The sequence below is a fragment of the Neurospora hispaniola genome (genome assembly GCF_033458365.1).
Source record: "Neurospora hispaniola strain FGSC 10403 chromosome Unknown B0T23scaffold_5, whole genome shotgun sequence".
NCBI classification, from domain to species: Eukaryota; Fungi; Ascomycota; class Sordariomycetes; order Sordariales; family Sordariaceae; genus Neurospora; species Neurospora hispaniola.
Window position 1 is genome coordinate 1481227 of NW_026944410.1, and position 18327 is coordinate 1499553.

Below are 18327 nucleotides of genomic sequence, written 5' to 3' on the forward strand. Positions count from 1 at the left end.
GTTTTTATAATAATAATACTAATATATAGTTATATAACTAAATCCTCAGTAAGGTTTATAATACAAATATTCCGTTGTATATAAATATAAATAATAATTTAAAATAGGAGTATTCTTCGAATTTAGAAAATTCGAATTCTTTAAATTTAAATTCTTCGAACTTGAATTTTTTATCCTCTAATAAATTATACTATAGGGGTAGAGGCCCGGCTATAAGTATTATAGGAAGTTTTATTACTAATACTATTAATTTTAGTAATTCGGAATTTACCCCTAATCTTAATATAGAAACCAATTTACTACTTAGAAGTACTACCGGAAGGACCGCTAATATAATAATTAAATTCTTATTTAATTTAAAGTCCAACTTAAATAATAATAATTTTTTTATTAATTAGTACAACTACTAACCCTAATAATACTAATTTAATTTAACCCTTTATTCTTTAAAAAGAGGCCTTAGCGTTATAGTATCCATCCTAGCCCGCTTCTATTCCCTTACGCTTATAAGTTCTATAATTTCTAATTTTTTAGATAAAGGCTTCTTTATCCTAACCAACTTTAAACGTTTAGAAATTCCTTTAGAATTTAATTCTAAGAGTAATTTAATATTAAAAAGATATAAAAGTTCCTAAAGTTTTACTTTATTATTTAATATTTAATTAGCATTATCAGTAGCGAAGTATTTACTTTCTAATAATATAATTACTTTAGAATTTATTAGTATTATAATTTTAAGGAGGGGTTCTATATTTTTGTTTATATTAAGGTTATTTTTTCAATTATTTTCTAAATTATTTTTTAAGTCGGTTTCTAGGATTAAATTATTAGTAATTGAGAGAAGTAATAGGAATAGGTATAATAGAAGTTGAATGGAGTTGGCGTTTAATTATAGAATATATTTATGGTATAGATTTTTATAGAGTTCGGGCTTAGACTTATTCGTTAGGTAAATTCTAAGGCTATTCGAGAAGGAGAGTATTAATTTAACGAATATAGACGAGGATAGAAAGAATAATAATTATAGTAGTAATTTACTTAGGAGAAATAGTAAAAGTAGGAATAGGGAATTAATAACAATTAATAAAGATAATAATAAGAATGGGGATTAAAATATAGAGGGTTGGAATAGTAAGTATAAAGGGGATAGTAATATTGAGATAGTAGATTCGATTTAGGTTTAATTCTATTTTAATAAAGCGTTGGAAAATGGAATTAATATTTTTATTTGGGAATAATATATATATTTAGTATTGGGGTAAGTATTAGGTTAGGTTAGTCGATACCCCTTTTTATTTATATATATTTTAAATTATATTACTAATATATTTTTAGTAGGTTAGTAGCCCTTAGAGGGTTTTAGAAATACTTATTTAATATTTAGTTTATTGAAGGTTACTTTTTATTACTAAGTTAAATATTAGAATTAATTATTTTCTAATTCTTCTTTATTTATATTTATATATTTCTATTCCTTAAACCTCTTTATACCCCCCCCGGGGGCTGTATGTTTATAGAATTTAATTAAATTCCCCTTCTAATTTTAATTCCTTCTAATTTTATTAGATTTCTTTATATATATATTATACTAATGCTATTTTTATTACTACTATACCGCTACTATATAGGGAAGTATGCTTTTATCCTATATTTTTATTATTTTCCTATAGGGAATTATACCTTTATTATTTTTTTATAGGGAATTATACCTTTATTATTTTCCTATAGGGAATTATACTTTCCCTGTTTTCCTATAGGGAATTATACCTTTATTATTTTCCTATAGGGAATTATACCTTTATTATTTTCTTATAGGGAATTATACCTTTATTATTTTCCTATAGGGAATTATACCTTCCCTATTTTCCTATAGGGAATTATACCTTTATTATTTTCCTATAGGGAATTATACCTTTATTATTTTCCTATAGGGAATCATACTTTAAATGAAAATATTATTAGAACTTTCGTTATAGGAAATATTTATTAGTAATTTTGTATATACGGATTTAGGTAGAAGATAAGTAAGTAATATTTCTACTAAGGAAGTTATATTTTATTTGCAATATGAATTGTAAAATTCTATCTATACAAAAAACTCGTTACTAAACGTTATATAACCCTTTATTAAATTATATAGTATCCTTATTTATATAAAGTTATATATATTAAATTTATCCTTTAGAAATAAAAATAAAGAAGAGAAAAAAAATTTAAAAAAAAGGATTTAAAAAGGGTGGTTCGAATTAGTAGCCTCTTAAAAAGATAGTATGTATAAATATTAATTATACTACAATACCGAATCTTATATATAAGCGATATATAAATTTATATAAAAGTTTATATAGTGGTATTAATAGAAAAAAAAAATTTGGATTGTACGATAGGTTAGCGAATAAACTTAGACCTCCTTGGACTTATTAGGGTTTTATTTGAAATTAATTAGTAGATCGATGGATTTTATTAAATATTTTACCCTTCTTTGTAAATAATAGGTATAGGATAATATAGATTATATAATTATATATATATTTATCAATATAAGAGGAATAATTTTAATTTTTTCTTTAAAAATTTTTTTTCGTTCGATTATTTTTTATTTATTTAAATATTTATTATTTTATTACTATTATTCTACTACTATTATAGGATTTATTAAGGGTAATTAATAATTTATTTTATAAAATAGTATTTACTTATTGTAAATTTACAATTTTTAATATATATAAGGAATATTTAGATAGTAATTAGAAACCCGCCAAACCTGAGGATAAGGGTAAACGTTGGGCTGTAATACCCCCTCTAGAGGTTAATAAATATACAAGTATAGGAATTAAATATTAATTTATCCTTAAATTATTTCTATTAATTTCCGTAGGGTATATATATAATCGCCCTTAGTAAGATCTTCTACTATTAGAAGGAGTTTAAACCAGATTATTATAATATAGATATTTAATATAGTTTTAATATAAATAAGATTTGAAAGTTATTAAAATTAATATAAAAATTAATGTTTAACCGTATTAGATTATATTTACGATTTATAGTAATTTAATTAAGTATTTAAAAAGTATTTATAATATCCCTAAAGAATATTTACCGGATATTTTAATCGGAAGTATTAAATTAAAGTTTATATAATTATTATTAATATATAACTTAACCCTATAAAATCTTAATACAATTAAATTAATTATAAATAAATTTAAAATAATATAAGGATTTAATAGCTTCTATAACCTTAAATTAGACTATAATTATCCCTATTCTTAATAAGACTTTATACCCGGTTATTCCTAAGAAATGTAAGGTAATAAATTTTAATAGAGAATTGGATTTAGTTATTTAGGTTAAAAATACCCTTTAGATTTATATATTAGATTTGCTTTTAATTTAGGATAAGTAGTAGGAAGATAAATAAGAAATATAGTAGGAAAAGTAATTGGAGGATGAATAATAGGAGAATAAGTAAGAGAAATAGTAGGAGAATAAGTAGGAAAAATAATCGGAGGATAAGTAATAGGAGGATAAGTAGGAGAAATAGTAGGAGGATAAGTAGGAGAAATAGTCGGAGGATAAGTAATAGGAGGATAAATAAGAGAAATAATAGGAGGATAAATAAGAAAAGTAGCTGGAAAATAAATAATAAGAGGATAAGTAGGAGAAATAGTAGGAGGATAAATAAGAGAAGTAGTTAGAGGATAAATAATAGGAGGATAAATAGGAAAAATAGTAGGAGGATAAATAGGAAAAATAATTAGAAGATAAGTAATAGGAGAATAAATAGGAGAAATAGTAGGAGGATAAGTAAGAGAAATAGTTAGAAGATAAATAGTAGGAGGATAAGTAGGAAATATAGTAAGAAAAATAGTAGGAAGATAAAGAAGATTCGGATTTAATAGATTTATAATTAGAATTTAAAGATAGAGGGGTGTAAGGAAATTAGTAAAATAATAAAATAGAGAAAAAGGCGGATAGTTTAATATAAATACCCTTCTAGAAGAACGGGAATATAAATCTTCTAATTATACTTCTAATATATCCTTAATATATTATTAATAATTCTTAAATTAATATTTAATGGATAAAGAAAATGTATAAGTAATACTATAATATATATTCCTCTATTCTATTTATTTGTACGCTATATAAGGCGGTTAAATATAATTATAAATTTTTAAAATATATTTTATAGAATTTATATTAATTATGAATTTATTATAGGCCCTCCCCCTATTTATTATAATAATAACGGTAAAAGTTAGGGTTATATTATTTAGGACGAATTCTATTGCAATATAAGTAAGCCTACGGAGATTATAGTTTCTTTATTTAAAGTTTAAATTTAATAATTATAGTTAAAGTATCGGAATTAGTAATAATAAGGATAATTAAAATAAATTAAAGATAGTTTAAGAATAAATTAAATTACCCTTAAGCTATTTAATTCTTAACTATATCTATAATACTCTATTAATATTAGATCCTTTTATAAATAATTATTTTTCTATAGGGAAAATCTTCTACGGGCAATTAGGGATTTTTCTCTACGGGGAAATTTCTATATGTATATTATTCCTTGTATAAGTAGAAGTATTAATAGTATTGAATTCGATTTTGTTTGTAATAGTATTACTGAAGTATTGTACAAAAGGAGACTACAAGCGGTATACTTCAGTTTTGTAAGGAGAAATAATCTTATTTAATGTTGCTATTGAAGTAATTCCGTACGAATACGTTTTGTAGTAACTGTGTTAATTTTTTATTTTGGTAGGTCGGACCAATTTTCTATGTAAATATACGGACCACTAGGTTAGGAAGCTTTGGGTATAGGGTCGGGTTATTTGACACCTCACCTTGTTCTAGTCACGCGCTAGCATCTCTCAGAAGAGAATGTGTCGCTCACCCGAGCATTTATACCGTCCGACGCTGGAGAGAGTCCCTCTTCTCGCTCATTTCGGCCGTACCCTTTCTTCACTGAGAGAAGACATGCTGTGTTGCAGTTGAGTCACCTCGGGGTGCGCACGAGCTTGTCACCATGACTTCCACTTTCATGGGCCGCATTATCGGTGGCCGCGACCTCCTCTCCGCCGTATGCTCACGTATCTGCCGCTCCAACGTAGTTCTGCAGTGATACCAGAGCACAAACGTCGTATCGACATTCGGTTTTTATCGGACCATTGCTTGATGCGAAAGCCACAGAGTTGCACTTCCTCGGACACTTCTACCATTCTTTGACCACGAAGCCCTCCATTCGGCACTACACTACCTCGTAGGCCAATCACCATGCCTCAAAAACCAAACAGACTAGCGAAGACAACAACACATTGGCTGCCCGTGATCCAGAGCCCCGACGCCACAAAGGGAAAACACCCACCATGGCGCTGTCAGTGGGAAAGAGGCACGGCGAGGTCAAACATTCAGCCAAACCATGTCGAAAGGGAGCATGTTTGTATGAGCAGTCACTCCGAGTGCTTCCCCAGCCTGCATGCGAGCTTCTCAATGGTTGCCCGAAATGGCCATGTGGGTGAGGTCGGATCTTCTTCTACGTACAAGGATCTTGGAGCTAGGCTGCGTTCAGGCAAGGTAGGTGGTATTGATTCACAAGATGAGAGCACAGGAACCACAGGAACTGGACGGGAATGGTCGATCTCTTCCCAGTCCTTTGGGACTTTTGGTGCCATCATCCCTCTTCATTTTTTCTTCTTCTTTTCTTTCCCAGGTGGACTCGCTCTCTTCTCTTTTGATTTGGATCTTCAAATCTCACCACCACCGCCATCGTCATCGTCATCACGCTTCATATTACCAGGAATCGGATACCATTGTCGGCGGCCAGCCCTGCCATCACCCGTCTGCGCGCACCGCGTTTAATGTACTGTCTCAGCCCTACTGGTGGTTCCCTTCGGATACCGGCCGTGGGCCCGTGGCGCTCTCTCTGCTCCGCCTTTAGGTAGAACCGTTACGGATCCTAAGTCAGCAATAATAGGCATCTCCCTTAGCAGGATTACTACTGCTTCTCGGGTCACACGCCAGCCGGCCCTGTTTGGACAAAGAAGGCCTGCCCAATCAATCTCTGGTCTGATCCATTCCCATCTCATTGTTATCCTTGTACTGGTCCGGAAAGTTGTTTAACGATCGGAAACGGCTCCTTCAGGCCATCCTTCCCTCCTCCTCTAACCCTCTACGTCTCGCAGGCGAATACAGAGAACATCTGCATTCGCGGCGCATTCGACAAACCGCAGCGGATGACCGCATAAACCAGACTATTAGCGACGGAAAATGAACATTGGACCAGCACGGGAGGTACAATAAGCAGAACCGAAGACAAATCAATCAACTCGAAACTCGAAAAAACAAAGCCGCCATGCGCAGCATTTGTTCGTGCTCATCGGGTGTCCTCCTTTATATCATGGCTCTCTTCGGCCAGGAAGCGATGGCGTCGCAAGCGGAGGCACTCCTGAAGAAAGAGATGGTTCACAGGGTCCCAAAGAAGCCAGAAATCACACCTCCTCCGCAGCCATTACGATTGAAACGAAGAGGAGACGACGATCTTACTTGCCCGGTCAACCATTCGCTATGTCCCGAGTCCTTGGGTGGAGGTTGTTGTCCAGATCAGTATGAGTGTGCAAGCGATGCATGCTCGGCGACAACAGCGGCAGTGGGTACGGCGTGCGGGAAAGTAGGATATTATTATTGTCCCATCACGGCCGGACGTGAGTTTATGTCCCCTACCGTTCCGAGTATGGTCTTTAAACTGACAAAGATCAGAGGGATGCTGTCCCGAAGGCTGGGTTTGTGACGCCGTAAGAGGCTGTATAGCACCATACGGGGTAACAAACACGTTCACATCATGCCCTGCCAGCTATAAACTCTGTCCATCATCTTACAACTACGGCTGTTGCCCGAACAACATGGGATGTGCAGTCGACGCATGTTACTCAACAGAGCCATTCAGCACCACCCTAGTCGACATTATCACCACCATCTCTGGCGGCAAGACCATCACCACCACCCAAATCTCCGCTGTCCTCACCACCCCAACACCTCCTCCCGCTCTCACAGGCATCGACGACAACTCCGGCGCCATCCCGAAATTTCTCCCTAGCTCCGTCCCCAAAGCCTCCGCCATCCCTAAGGATACCAAGGACAGCGACGGTAGCGGCGGTCTCAAAGGCGCCCAACTAGGCGGCATAATCGGCGGGGCCATCGCTCTCCTAATCATTGTCATCATCGCCGCCTTCCTCATCATCCGTCGCCTCAAGCGGGTTGAATCCGCCATGGAATCCAGAAAGGGTTCCACATCCGGCTACCACTCCAAAGCCTCTTACACCAAGACGTCCAAAACCGGCGCTTCCCAAGCGCAGATGGAACAATCCAATCGGTTCCTGCACGTCAGAGCACCTTCGGACACTGATAACGCCAGCGCCGATCCTCTGATGTTCATGTCCGAGACGAACACGCCCGGGGATCATACGACGAATGCTGGCAGTTTGGCGGGGACGCCGCAGCCTGGTGCTCACGGTGTTGTTGGCGACGGTGGTATTGGGAGACATGGGAGGTCGGGGAGCGATACTACTTACATGGCTTCGCCTCACGGCGCTGGGAACAACAACGGGAGCGAACTGGCCAGTCCCGACCCAAACTCGGGGTATTTCGACGGTGCTTCACATCTTCCCTCCTCCCATACTACCTCTACCACCTATGCTGGTGGCCATAACGGCAATGGCAACGGCATGCGTCAGAGTGTGGACAGCCAAAGCACCGGGTTGGGATACCACTACAGCAGCACCCGCAACCAAAACCAACACCACTGGCGAAACCAGAGTAACGCAAGCGAACTCTCCGCCGACGGAAGCGAGATCACGCACGGAGTGGCAAGTCCCTTGGTCGGCTCCTCGCATGCTAGAGGCGCGTCAGGCGGTAGTCACAGTTACACTCACAGTCACAGTCACACTGGACTAGGTGACGTCCCGGAGCTAGATTCCTCAGGCATCTTCGTCGAGTTACCCGCCACCACCACCACCACCGCCACCACCTCTCTCCCGCCGCGCAACTCATTTGGTCTGTCATCGGCTTCGAGGAGGAGGCGGACTGGTGGTAGTAACCCCAATACCTCTACCCCTCAGAGCCCTAACACCGACAGCAGCCAACAACAACAACAAAACAACTTGGTAGACGTCCGCTCCGAACCAGAAACAGCCGAGTTCATCACCCGCCCCCACCAACAGCAAAAGCAGCAGCAGCAGCAGCAACAACAACAACAACAACACACCTCTCTAGACGGCTACTACGGCCCCGCAAAAAGACAAGTAGGCCAAACCGCCGCCTCTGGACTAGGTTTTGTGCCGGAGAGGTGGGACGGGAGCTCACCGGGTGCGTACCCGATGGGGTTTCCAATGATTAGCGTGCCGGGGTATGGACTTGGTGTTAGTGGTGGTGGTGGTGGTGGTGGAGGACCTGCTGAGGAGGGTCATGATGAGGAAGAGGGAGAGGGCGATATTGACGATGATGATGATGATGATGATGATGATGATAATGAGAAAGTGAACGAGGAAAGGATGAAAGGGAGAAAACAGCACGGGAATGGGAATGAGAATGGGAATGGGCAGCAATGATGACGATAAAGAGGAAAGTAAAGTAAGTAAAGAGGTTTGTGGTAGGGTTAGAGGATTTATCATGTTGTATTGGAATACAGACAGCAGTGGAAGAATGGGTCCAAACCAGCCCAGGGGATGGACGGACTCCTAGAGTAGGACTGATTGATACCTATGCTTGGAGAAATGATGATACCCAGTTTAGTATTTAGGTAGTCTTTGATTTCCGAGCACGATTATGCATATCCATTCACTACCTACTATTTACAATTTGTATACGCTTCTCTACCCGATGATGCTTGATCCGAGTGTCGAAGCTTATCACAGATAAATCACAGTTTGGTTATAACAAATTCTTTATACTCGCTATGTCTCCTTCTCTGATATCCATTCCATGACCACTGCACAAACACCCTCCTTGCATGCATCCGTTTATTTATTTGGACCCCTTCTTTCTATTCATCCATGTTGGCGTAGATCAACCAAACCAAGCCAAACCCAAACATGAACCAGTTCATACCAAGAATCCGCAATTCAGTACTAAATACATTAGCTCCCATTGCAGCGTTCCACCCTCCAGCTAGGGACGGGGCCGCGCACGCCTTTGCCGCTTCTTGCCCTCCTTCAGATATGATTTGGGTTTGCCGTGCTTCGCTTTTGGTACACGCGCTTCATGATGGTTCCTCCTTCTTTTTCTGCCTATGCTGACTTGGATCAAACGCTTTATTTGTTCACTGGGTCTCTCCCGCCTGCTGTTGTGCCTCTTCGTCCCATCTTGTCCGTGCCTCTCGTTGGAAGTAGAATGCCATCAGTGTTGCCCTTTCGCAGAGTCGCAAGAGCAATCGTGTCGGCTCCCATTACACTAGCTGAGAGGAATGACATAATCTGTGACATCATCTCGTAAGCGACGGAGGAGGCCACTCTGAGGAACAGGACAACTTACCACATCACAAACATCTCATAACACGCATATAGGTGGTCTGGCACCTACGACAAAGCGATCTACCGTTGAAACTCTTTCAAGCGATAGATAGATGGATAGATAATATTCACCCCAGTCCGAACAGCCGTAAGCTCTACTAGCCGGGTCCTGTCTCGAAAGCCTAACCTCTTTGAGATCCTGCCGCAGATAACTAGCCAGCTCTTCTGGGATCTCCCTGACCCGGTCCAGGACCATGCCCCTGTTGGTCATACTGGTGCTGTGGCCGTAGTTGTCTAGCCATCATGCCGCCTTGGTGGTGTTGCGGAGCATACTGTTGATGAGATGCCTGAACTGCATTGCGCATGTCGTGCTGCATCTGTTGCTGCTGAACGTGCTGCTGGTGCTGGGCAATCTGATGCTGCTGAGGATGGCCCTGGACCTGAATGTGCTGTGGGTGGGCGGCATTTGCGGGGACACCATGTTGCTGTTGAGCTTGGAACTGTGCCGCATGCTGCTCCCGCTGCTGAGCGGCTACCTCTCGAGGATCCCGACCGAGTTCTCGCGGATCCCTACCCATAACTCGATGATCGCGACTTAGATCTCTAGAGCCCATCTCCCGTAACTGCGCGTCACGTATCTGAGCATCCCTAATTTGCTCGGGGTAACCTAGCGAGGAGGAGGGTGGCGGACCCATACCATCAAATCCGGCACCGACGGGTCCCGGTGTATAGCTTCTGGCCTGGGACATCTGCTGCATCCTAAGATCTGCAGGGGCTTCTCCTCGGCCAGGAACTTGTCCGGGGGGTCCGCCAGGCCCACCATGCCCGGGACCAGGGGTATTGACGTATCTAACGTACGGCTGGCCCTGCGGCGGAACAGGCTCACCTCTCCGTAGGTTTTGGCGATCCCGAGGATCAGGCATTGGTGGGAATTGGCTCCTGCCATCAAGCGAGCGATGATGTTGGTGCGACACTACACTGCCTGTGGGGCTTTGCGCTTCATGGGCCGAGAATACTGCCTGGCCACGTGGAGCAGGTTCTCTCAGGCCAAGGGCATGAGGCTGTTGAGTGGGCGTAGCCTGCCACGAGTGTTGCTGTTGAGACATTGCACTGCCCATCTGTGGGGGTTTAGCCTGAACGTTGGGACCGTGTTGTGCGGCCCAAGCTGTTTGAGACGGCACAGAAGCCTGGCTAGACTTGGATGGTGTTGGATGCGACGGCGGCCAGCCTTGTTGTTGCTGTTGTTGCTGTTGTTGTTGCTGCTGCTGCTGTTGTTGTTGTTGCTGCTGCTGCTGCTGCTGCTGCTGTCGCTGCTGCAGACTTGAAACAGCGGCCTGCCCCTGTTGGGTCGATGACCATTCTTCCCGTGCCGACTGAGCTTCGCGTCGACCCGAAATCGATGACGGATGGGCTGCATATTGCGGCGTAGGTGAAGCAGCAAGAGCCTGTGAAGTGGCATAGGGTTGATATTGCTGTTGACTTGGATATGCCATTTGGGGCTGCTGTAAATGCTGCTGAGGATGTTGCGCTGACTGAGAGTAGTGATGCACCTGATGAGGTACGGGAGAGTTTGACGCGCCCGGCTGATGCTGTGGTTGATACTGATGTCGTGAGTAAAATTCCCTGTTGTCGCCGGCTGCTGAGACTTGCGGTTCCATGCCTGAGCCCATACTCGACCTGGCGACATTCATATGCGGGGGTTGTGGCGACTGAGTATGATAAGGCTTCAGTGATGGCATAGCAGCCTGAGCGGCCGAAGGGGGGTTGCGCGTGTACGAATACCCTAAGGCTTCGGTGTCCCTGCGCTGCGACGCCGATACAGCAGTGGTCGGCGGCGGCTGGGGAGGACGAGCAGACATCTGCTGGGGCGGCGGAGTTGACGTTGATGCGGCTCCAGGCATGGCTGCAACGTCGTTGACCCGCTTGGGGGCTGGTGCAGGCGCAGGCGGATTGTCATCGTTGAGTATGGAGAAGATGCTGCTGACTTTCTTTGGCTCGGGCGGAATCGCGGGCGGAGCTTGAGACGGAGGCACAGGTTGAGCAGCGGACGTGTTCGCAGAGTATTGCTCCTGCATCGAGGTCGGCATAGGGCGCTGCGTGCTCGGTACCGGCGGTCTCTCCATCGCCGGGCTAAGCTGCGGAGGTGTGCGCTGGGGGGGCACAGACTCGCTGAGCAGGTTGCGGACAGGTTGAGCTTGGATAGGCGGTGTGTAGGATTGCGGGGCGGAGGGTGCCATGCTTCTCGGGGGATCCTGCCGTCCCATGGGCGCCGCCTCCGCCCTAGGCTGCATGGAGCGCTGCGGGGGCATGAAATTCTGGAATGGATCTCCATGGTGCAATGGCTGCTCTGGCTCCTGCTTGAAGCGCATGGCCGGGCGCTCCATCGGTCGCGGCTGCTCTCTTGGCTGGAGCGGTTCCATTCTGATCTGTCGTTCCCGACCTTCTCGGATTTCGCGAACTTCGCGCAACTCCTGTTGCTGGGACAGCAGGGGCATTGGGCGATTGGCTTCAGGAATCCATCCTGCAGAACGGGGCATAGCCTCGCTTGCCGACGGCATGGAGGAAGAGGGAACAGGAGCTGTCTTTTGGGAGATGCGGACCGGCTGATGCTGTGTCTGAGCCGGAGGTTGCGATACCGGGATCGGCTCGCCTTCTCTCTCTGTGAATACGAAGGTGGCGGTCGGCTGGCGGAGTGGACGAGGCACCGGAGACATGGTCTGTGAGACTGCGGGTCCGGGTCGACTCGGTGTCTGCGGCGAAGGTGCCGCGCTTGCCGATGCTGCCACTGGCGCTGGAGGCAGAGGTGCCGGCATCACCGTGGGCGACCGTTGCACAAGGGTATGTAACACGGGTGACGCTTGGATCGGGGTCACCTGGAAACGGCTAAAAGGCTGGTTGGCCGGCGGCGCTGCTTCTGATTTGGCCGGTTGAGGCTCCTCGGCTTCCGCGGCAGCCAACGGCCGGTGTCCTGACGAGGACGGAACATCGTACCGCTTCCTTGGCCCTGCAGAAGGAGTAGGTGGAGGAGGTCGCCTCTCTCCTCTCTGTTTCTTGAGATCGGCCTCGGTAGCAATCTGTTCCCATTCCTGCTTGCCCTCTTTCTTTTGCCTCAAATAGTAATTCCTCACCTGAACACGACTTAGTCAGTTTTACACCCAGTCAGGCAACAGGATATACTATACTTACCATGACTTGAGTTTTGGTTCCCATGTGGTTAGCGATCGCACTCCAGTCGGTGCCAAAGGAGCGCAAAAGACTGGGGAAGTCGTTCGATTCCGAGACACTCCAGTAACTGGATGCTTGCTGTGGAGTGCGAATGCGCTCAGGCCCGGATGGCTGTCCAATTTCAAAAGTAGGTAGAGATGCCGGCGGCGCAGGAGGCTCTGGACGCAGAGACGGGGGAGCCATTACCTCGGAAATGGTTGTTGAGGCCAGTGTAGGCGGTGCTCTTTCGGGACTGGCAAGAGGCGTTTGTTGAGCAGGCGCCAGTGGTGGTTGCATGCTTCCAGGGGGTACGTCGAACATGGGGTTCTGAACACGGGCGCCCAGTTCCGCCGGGGTCTTGGGGGGCATCCATTCGGGGTTTTGTACTCTTGTGGAGTTCGACCGAGACCTGGCATTCGTCCCCTTACCTGAAGCCGCTGGAGGTGTCGGCGCGATAGCTTGAGCAGGCTTCGGCACCTTTGGCTCTTTGTCTGCCTTGGGTTGGCGAGCTCTGCGGCCACCTTTCTTGACCCCTTCGGGTTTCTCAGCACCGCTGTCGTTCTTTGGTTCCGTTGTCGTACCTGCTCTCCTGCGTCCGGGAGTGGCAGAAGGCGTAGCGCCGTCCGAGTCAGCATTAGGCGTGGCTTCGTGGCCCCAGGAAGGAGCAGCAGCACGGCGCGGCTGCTGACGGCGACCGTTGCTGTTCTCCCCGTTCTCCTGATTATCCTCCGTCGTCTCATTCTCTGGATTCCCCAGTTCTGAGACCAAGGCGTTGTACTTTTGCTTTCCGCGTCCCTTCTTCCGCCTGCGCGGCTGCTTCTTAAGCCTCTCCTTCAGATTCAACTCCCTCTTCTTCGCATAGTAATACTGAATGACAGAGTGGAAGTCGCGGTTCGGAAGTTCGTGGGCGATCTTGCCCCATTGCTTGGGATACTCGAGGTACGCCTTTTCGAACTTCTCCGCTTCTTCCGCAGTGAAGTTGACATGGTATGGAACCGCCTGCCAGGTCTCTACAAGCTTTTCCAAGGGCAGCAAGCCCGATGTATCGACAAAGAGTTGGTGATCCTTTTCCTCGTCTGTCCAAATCATCTCGGGAATCACGGCCTCCTTATCAGTCCGATACTTTTCCCGCTGAGCTCTTTCCTCTCGCTCTTTCTTCTCTTGTGCTTCTCGAATTGACTCTTGGATCGCATACTCCACGTCGAGTTCAGTTGAAAAACGACTAGTTGTCCTCCTTCCTCCCTCCTTACCGTGATTATCGGAGCCCGAGTGACCCTTACCTCCTGAGGCCTTATCCTTGTCCGACTGCGAGAATTGATTTCTGCTCTTGACAGCGGTAGGGTCATCTGAAAGAGTGAACCGAAGGTAGGCATCGTAGTTCGTGCGGTATACCTGCTTTGCTTCCTGTTGTTCCTTCGCCGTCTCCTCGGCCATGTCCCGGATGTTGCCCATAAAGAACGCTCCAAATCCGGGACTTTGTTCCGAGAGCTTGCGAACCTTGCTGCTTTGATGCCACGGCTTAACATTGAATACTGGCAGTTCATCAGTGGGTGGCGTAGTGGATAGTTCTCTGACGTTCTCAACGCTGCCACTAACGCTGGCATCGTCCTCGGTCCTCTCCTCGCTGTCCTCATCCATGCGTGATGAGCTGGCACCGTCAGAAGTGGGCTGGTTAAATGGCCGAGGGAATCGCGAAACACTCTCTCCATCACCGCTCACATCGCGCAAGGGCACGGGTTTACAGGGGGGCTGTAGGGCATCCCGTCCTTCGTCATCGACATCAACCATATCGACATCTTGGTCAACCACCTTGTGCTCTTCGACAGTGGGCAAAGGAGGCAGTCCTGATCCACCAGTGTCCATTTCCTCCATCTTAGGCTGAGGCTCAGGGCGGTGGAACGACGTCTCCTCATTCTCCTCGACGGTCGGGATTGCTAAAAGCTGCCGTTCCGTGGGAGCCTGCTCCTGGGTTTCCGCTTCCTGTTCCACTTCCCGCTCACGTTCCGGCTCCGTCACGGACTTTGGTTCTGCTTCTGTCAGTAGCCGTGGTGGCTGTGCTTGCGCTTGTGCCTGCGGTTGAGGTTGAGGTTGCGGTTGAGGCTGTGGGATTTGCTCCGGTTCTGGCAGCTTCTCCGGCAGCAACTCTGGTGCCTTTTCCTTTTTGGGTTCAGAAACCGGCTTTGGCTCAGGCTCGGGTTTGGGCGCAACCTCAGGCTCAGGCTCCGAGACGCGGGGCGGCTCAACTTCATCCAATTTCTGTGCTGGCTTCTGTACCGGTTTCTGCACCGGTTTCTCTACCTGTTCGGTGGGCTGCTCCTGAGCAACGGCAGGTACGGCCTCTTGCACGGGTGGACGTTTCGGCTTCGCGTTAGACTGTAACTCTTGCTGAGGCTTCGGTTGTGGTGACGGCTCATTTTGTGTGTGGGCTTTCGGTACTGGCCTAGGGAACGAGTATCCTTCCGGGAGGCCACCAATCATGTCTACAAGAGAAACATTATTACTGACCACCTTGACCATGGCATCATGAACAGTGCATGCATACTGCCTGACAATCTGCATGGGGACACCCGCTGTGCTATCCTTGAGTTTCTTGAGCTCGGTTTCCTGCTTTGTGATTTCAGCATCGAAATAATCATCCATGTCTTCGTCATCATCCGACTCCGTGCCAGGAAGTGAGGTTTGTTGGGTGGGCAGCTGGAGCCGAGTAGTTGAGGGTATCGCGAGAACACTACGCTTCCGCTTGACCGGTACCCTAGACTCAGGAATCCTGCTCTTGTCCGCGTCCTCTCGCTGTCGCATTGGTGCTATGTTTGCGGGCCTTTCATCGCGACGTTCAACATCCAGCTCTCTGAAGGATCGATGGGCTCCTCCGAAAGAGTCTGTCCTCATATCTCTGTTATCAAGAGATGCTCTGGTATCTCTGTCCACTGAGGCCCTTGCAGATTGCGTGCCCCTCTCGGGCCTAATTGGCGTATCATTTGCTCCTGTAAGCAGCGAGCTACGGGACTGTCCGTCTGCCGCCACAAGGTGCGATTCAGATTTGGCATCGGGACTACGAGGCCTTCTCTCTGTCTCGCCATGGTGGTCAGAATGTGAAGATTCTGGCCGATGTCCGCCAAACGGTCTGCCGTGTTGCGACTGAGACACAAAGCTCTGAGACCTGGCAGATTTTGGCGATTCGGGGATCTTCTTGCCGAGAGTTGGGTTGATCCATTGCTTGCTGGACCGCTGTGCTCTCGGGCCGACCGGAATGGGAGGGCTTCCTTCAGGCAAAAGCGGCTTGGAAGGGCCGGTTGGAGGACCCCTCTCGATATTGGCGGCAGGGAGGCCAGTGGCTGGAGGTCGGTCTTGCCTTTCTTCGGTGATAAGAGCCCTGGGGCCGGTTGGTGGTGCCTTGCCCGTGACGGACTGGATCTCAGCCGATGAAGGCTGACGGCTAGGAACTGATCCAAAAGCGGGAGCAGACGGGGCAAGCGGGGGCGGTGAAACATCCTTGGTTGTCGTGGGGATTGGCTCGTGCGACACGCGGTCCAGTTTTTGTCGGGGTGGCGGTTCACGATTATCTCTTTCCCTGGGGTCCCGATCATCACGCATGTCCCTGACCGTGTCCATGTATCGAGCAGGTGGTTCTCTGCGGTCCCGGTCGTCCATGAGATCCCTTTGGGGCCCCCAACGACCCTCCTGAGAACGGCTGCGAGGCTGCCAGTTACGGTGGTCCCTGTGGTCATCGTAAAACATGCCTCTTCCACGGCCGCCTCTATCCCAGTCGCCGCCTCTTCCTCTGCCGCCGCGGTTTCCGCCACGTGAGTTGTATCCGCCGCGGAATCCGCCACGATCTGGTATACCGCGATCTAGCATGCCGCGATCTTGTATGCCGCGATCTGGGATGGGTGCAAAAGGAGGATCCGAGGATGATGAGCCTGCCGATAAAGGTCCGGCATCCCTGGAACCCCTCCTTGCGCGCTCGGCGTCGACATTCAGCGGCATGTCTCGAGGATCTCTAAAGTCCCGCCCTATGTCACGGCCCATATCCCGTCCCATATCACGGCCGGGTGGAGATCTGGGCCTTCCTTGGGGGGAGAGCCTTCGACCCCTCGGAACAAAGGCATCCCGGTCTCGATTGGGGTGCCAATCTCGGTCGCGTTCGCGGCTTCGGTCGTCTCTGAAAGGAGGGCGGTCTCGGAAGTCGGGCGGTTCACGGTCTCGTCCTCGGTCTCTGCTGTCGTCCCGCCATGCTCGGCCACCTCGCCCGCCGCCTCTACCTCTCCCACCACGGAACTCTCCAGCAAAGCCACCACCGCGTGGTCCACTCGGGGGATCCAGGAGGAGGGCCTTGGGGCCGCGGGGTGGTTCTCGACCGGCAAAGGAATCTCGTCCCTGGAAGCCACCGCGCGGGTCGGCCTGGGACTGGCGTCGGCGGTCACCGTCGAAGTGCTGCGAGTTAAGCGGGCCGCGGTCGCCCTGGTCTCCCCGGTCTCTGTAAGGGGGTGGAGGCGAGCGGTCCCGGGGCGAGCGGGAGCGGCGATCGCCGTCGTATCTACTGCCGTTGTACCTTGACCTGTAGGAATCATAGTGGTGAGCAGATGGGGGAGGAGGGTAGTGCTGGCTGTGGTGGTAGGAGGGGGTGCGGTTGTGTTGGCCACGGTGATGGTGAGGAAGAGGAAGTGAAGGAGGAGGAGGAGGAGGAGCAGGCGGCAGTGGAGGGTAAGAGGGGGAGGTTGTGGCTAGATGGCGAGGGTGTGGGACATGGTCATGGCGATGATGGTTGTCTTGGTGGTGGTGGTGGTGGTGGTGGTGATGATGGAAATAGGGCATTGGCGCGGCGATTACTGGGCACGACGAATTGGCGTTTGAAGCCGCCTCTTCGGCTTTTTAGGAAGAGCGTTTGTTGGCCAAGGTAGCTGCGGACGCAGCAGAACGGTCGGGCTGGTGCGTTACGTAGGAAGAACGCGTGCTTTTTTTTGGCTGCGGGCGTATGGATGCTACTGGTAGTATAATAATGAAGACACATACATTTGCAATGAGGGCCTGCGCCCTTTGAGTATGGATTAGACGGCTCAGCGCAGCATCCGGGGGCCCACACAATGCTGTCGATGGTATGTACTAAAATATCTCCTTTATAGTGCTGCTTTTGTTGTTGTTGTTGTTGTTGTTGTCGACGTCTTCGTGAGTGACACTAGGATGTGTGATGTTGTCGGTGAGGTGTTGTGATGATAGTATTGTTGTTGTTGTCCGTGAGGTCGGTGCAGTGGTGGTGGGAATGGATGGCTGAATCCCACAGAACGGATGCTACTCCGCCCTGGCAGCTTCGAGTTGCCGACACGGAGCGAGGTCACGGGCCTAAAAGTGATGTGACGTGGGGAACACGGGGTGGCGCTGGTCGACGAAAGATGGGATGAGCTTGCCGTTGGTTGTTGTTGAAGATAGATGGGATGTTTAGAGGTTGGAAAGTTCCACCTGCAGGGCACTCGGGCAGTTACCTCTTGCTGGTAGGTGGCTCGTGGGTGGGTGGGTGGGTGGTGTGGGTTAGGTCGTTGTCGTCGGTCCAGGGCTCCAGGCGAATGCCGTCGGTCGGAAACGGGCAGACGTTGAAAGTGGAAGGAAT

At 47.4% G+C, this 18327-nt stretch overlaps 3 protein-coding genes across 3 annotated transcripts; 2 read left to right on the forward strand and 1 right to left on the reverse strand.

The window, feature by feature from the left end:
- Positions 1 to 5289: 5289 nt before the first annotated feature.
- On the forward strand, positions 5290 to 5953 carry B0T23DRAFT_396641 (uncharacterized protein; the record flags this gene model as incomplete). Its single annotated transcript, XM_062838258.1, has 2 exons — positions 5290 to 5589; positions 5726 to 5953. The coding sequence occupies 2 exons, from the start codon at positions 5290 to 5292 to the stop codon at positions 5951 to 5953; spliced, it is 528 nt and encodes a 175-aa protein (XP_062691677.1).
- A 472-nt stretch (positions 5954 to 6425) lies between these two features.
- Positions 6426 to 8926, forward strand: B0T23DRAFT_163111 (uncharacterized protein). The gene is made up of 2 exons (XM_062832759.1): positions 6426 to 6716; positions 6774 to 8926. The coding sequence occupies exon 2, from the start codon at positions 6915 to 6917 to the stop codon at positions 8616 to 8618; it is 1704 nt and encodes a 567-aa protein (XP_062691678.1). The 5' UTR covers positions 6426 to 6716; positions 6774 to 6914; the 3' UTR covers positions 8619 to 8926.
- A 534-nt stretch (positions 8927 to 9460) lies between these two features.
- On the reverse strand, positions 9461 to 18237 carry B0T23DRAFT_381880 (uncharacterized protein). The gene is made up of 3 exons (XM_062837289.1): positions 17736 to 18237; positions 12705 to 17280; positions 9461 to 12646 (listed from the first exon to the last, which is right to left on the reverse strand). Coding segments are annotated over exons 1-3 (7494 nt in total). The 5' UTR covers positions 17738 to 18237; the 3' UTR covers positions 9461 to 9730.
- Positions 18238 to 18327: the final 90 nt, after the last annotated feature.

Excerpts from the sequence above, each read along its gene's own strand:
- B0T23DRAFT_163111 (XM_062832759.1), top strand. The coding sequence starts at position 6,915 with ATGGGATGTGCAGTCGACGCATGTTACTCAACAGAGCCATTCAGCACC.
- B0T23DRAFT_381880 (XM_062837289.1), bottom strand. Across the intron at positions 12,647-12,704 it reads GAACCAAAACTCAAGTCATG|GTGAGGAATTACTATTTGAG; the intron begins GTAAGTATAGTA and ends AGTCGTGTTCAG.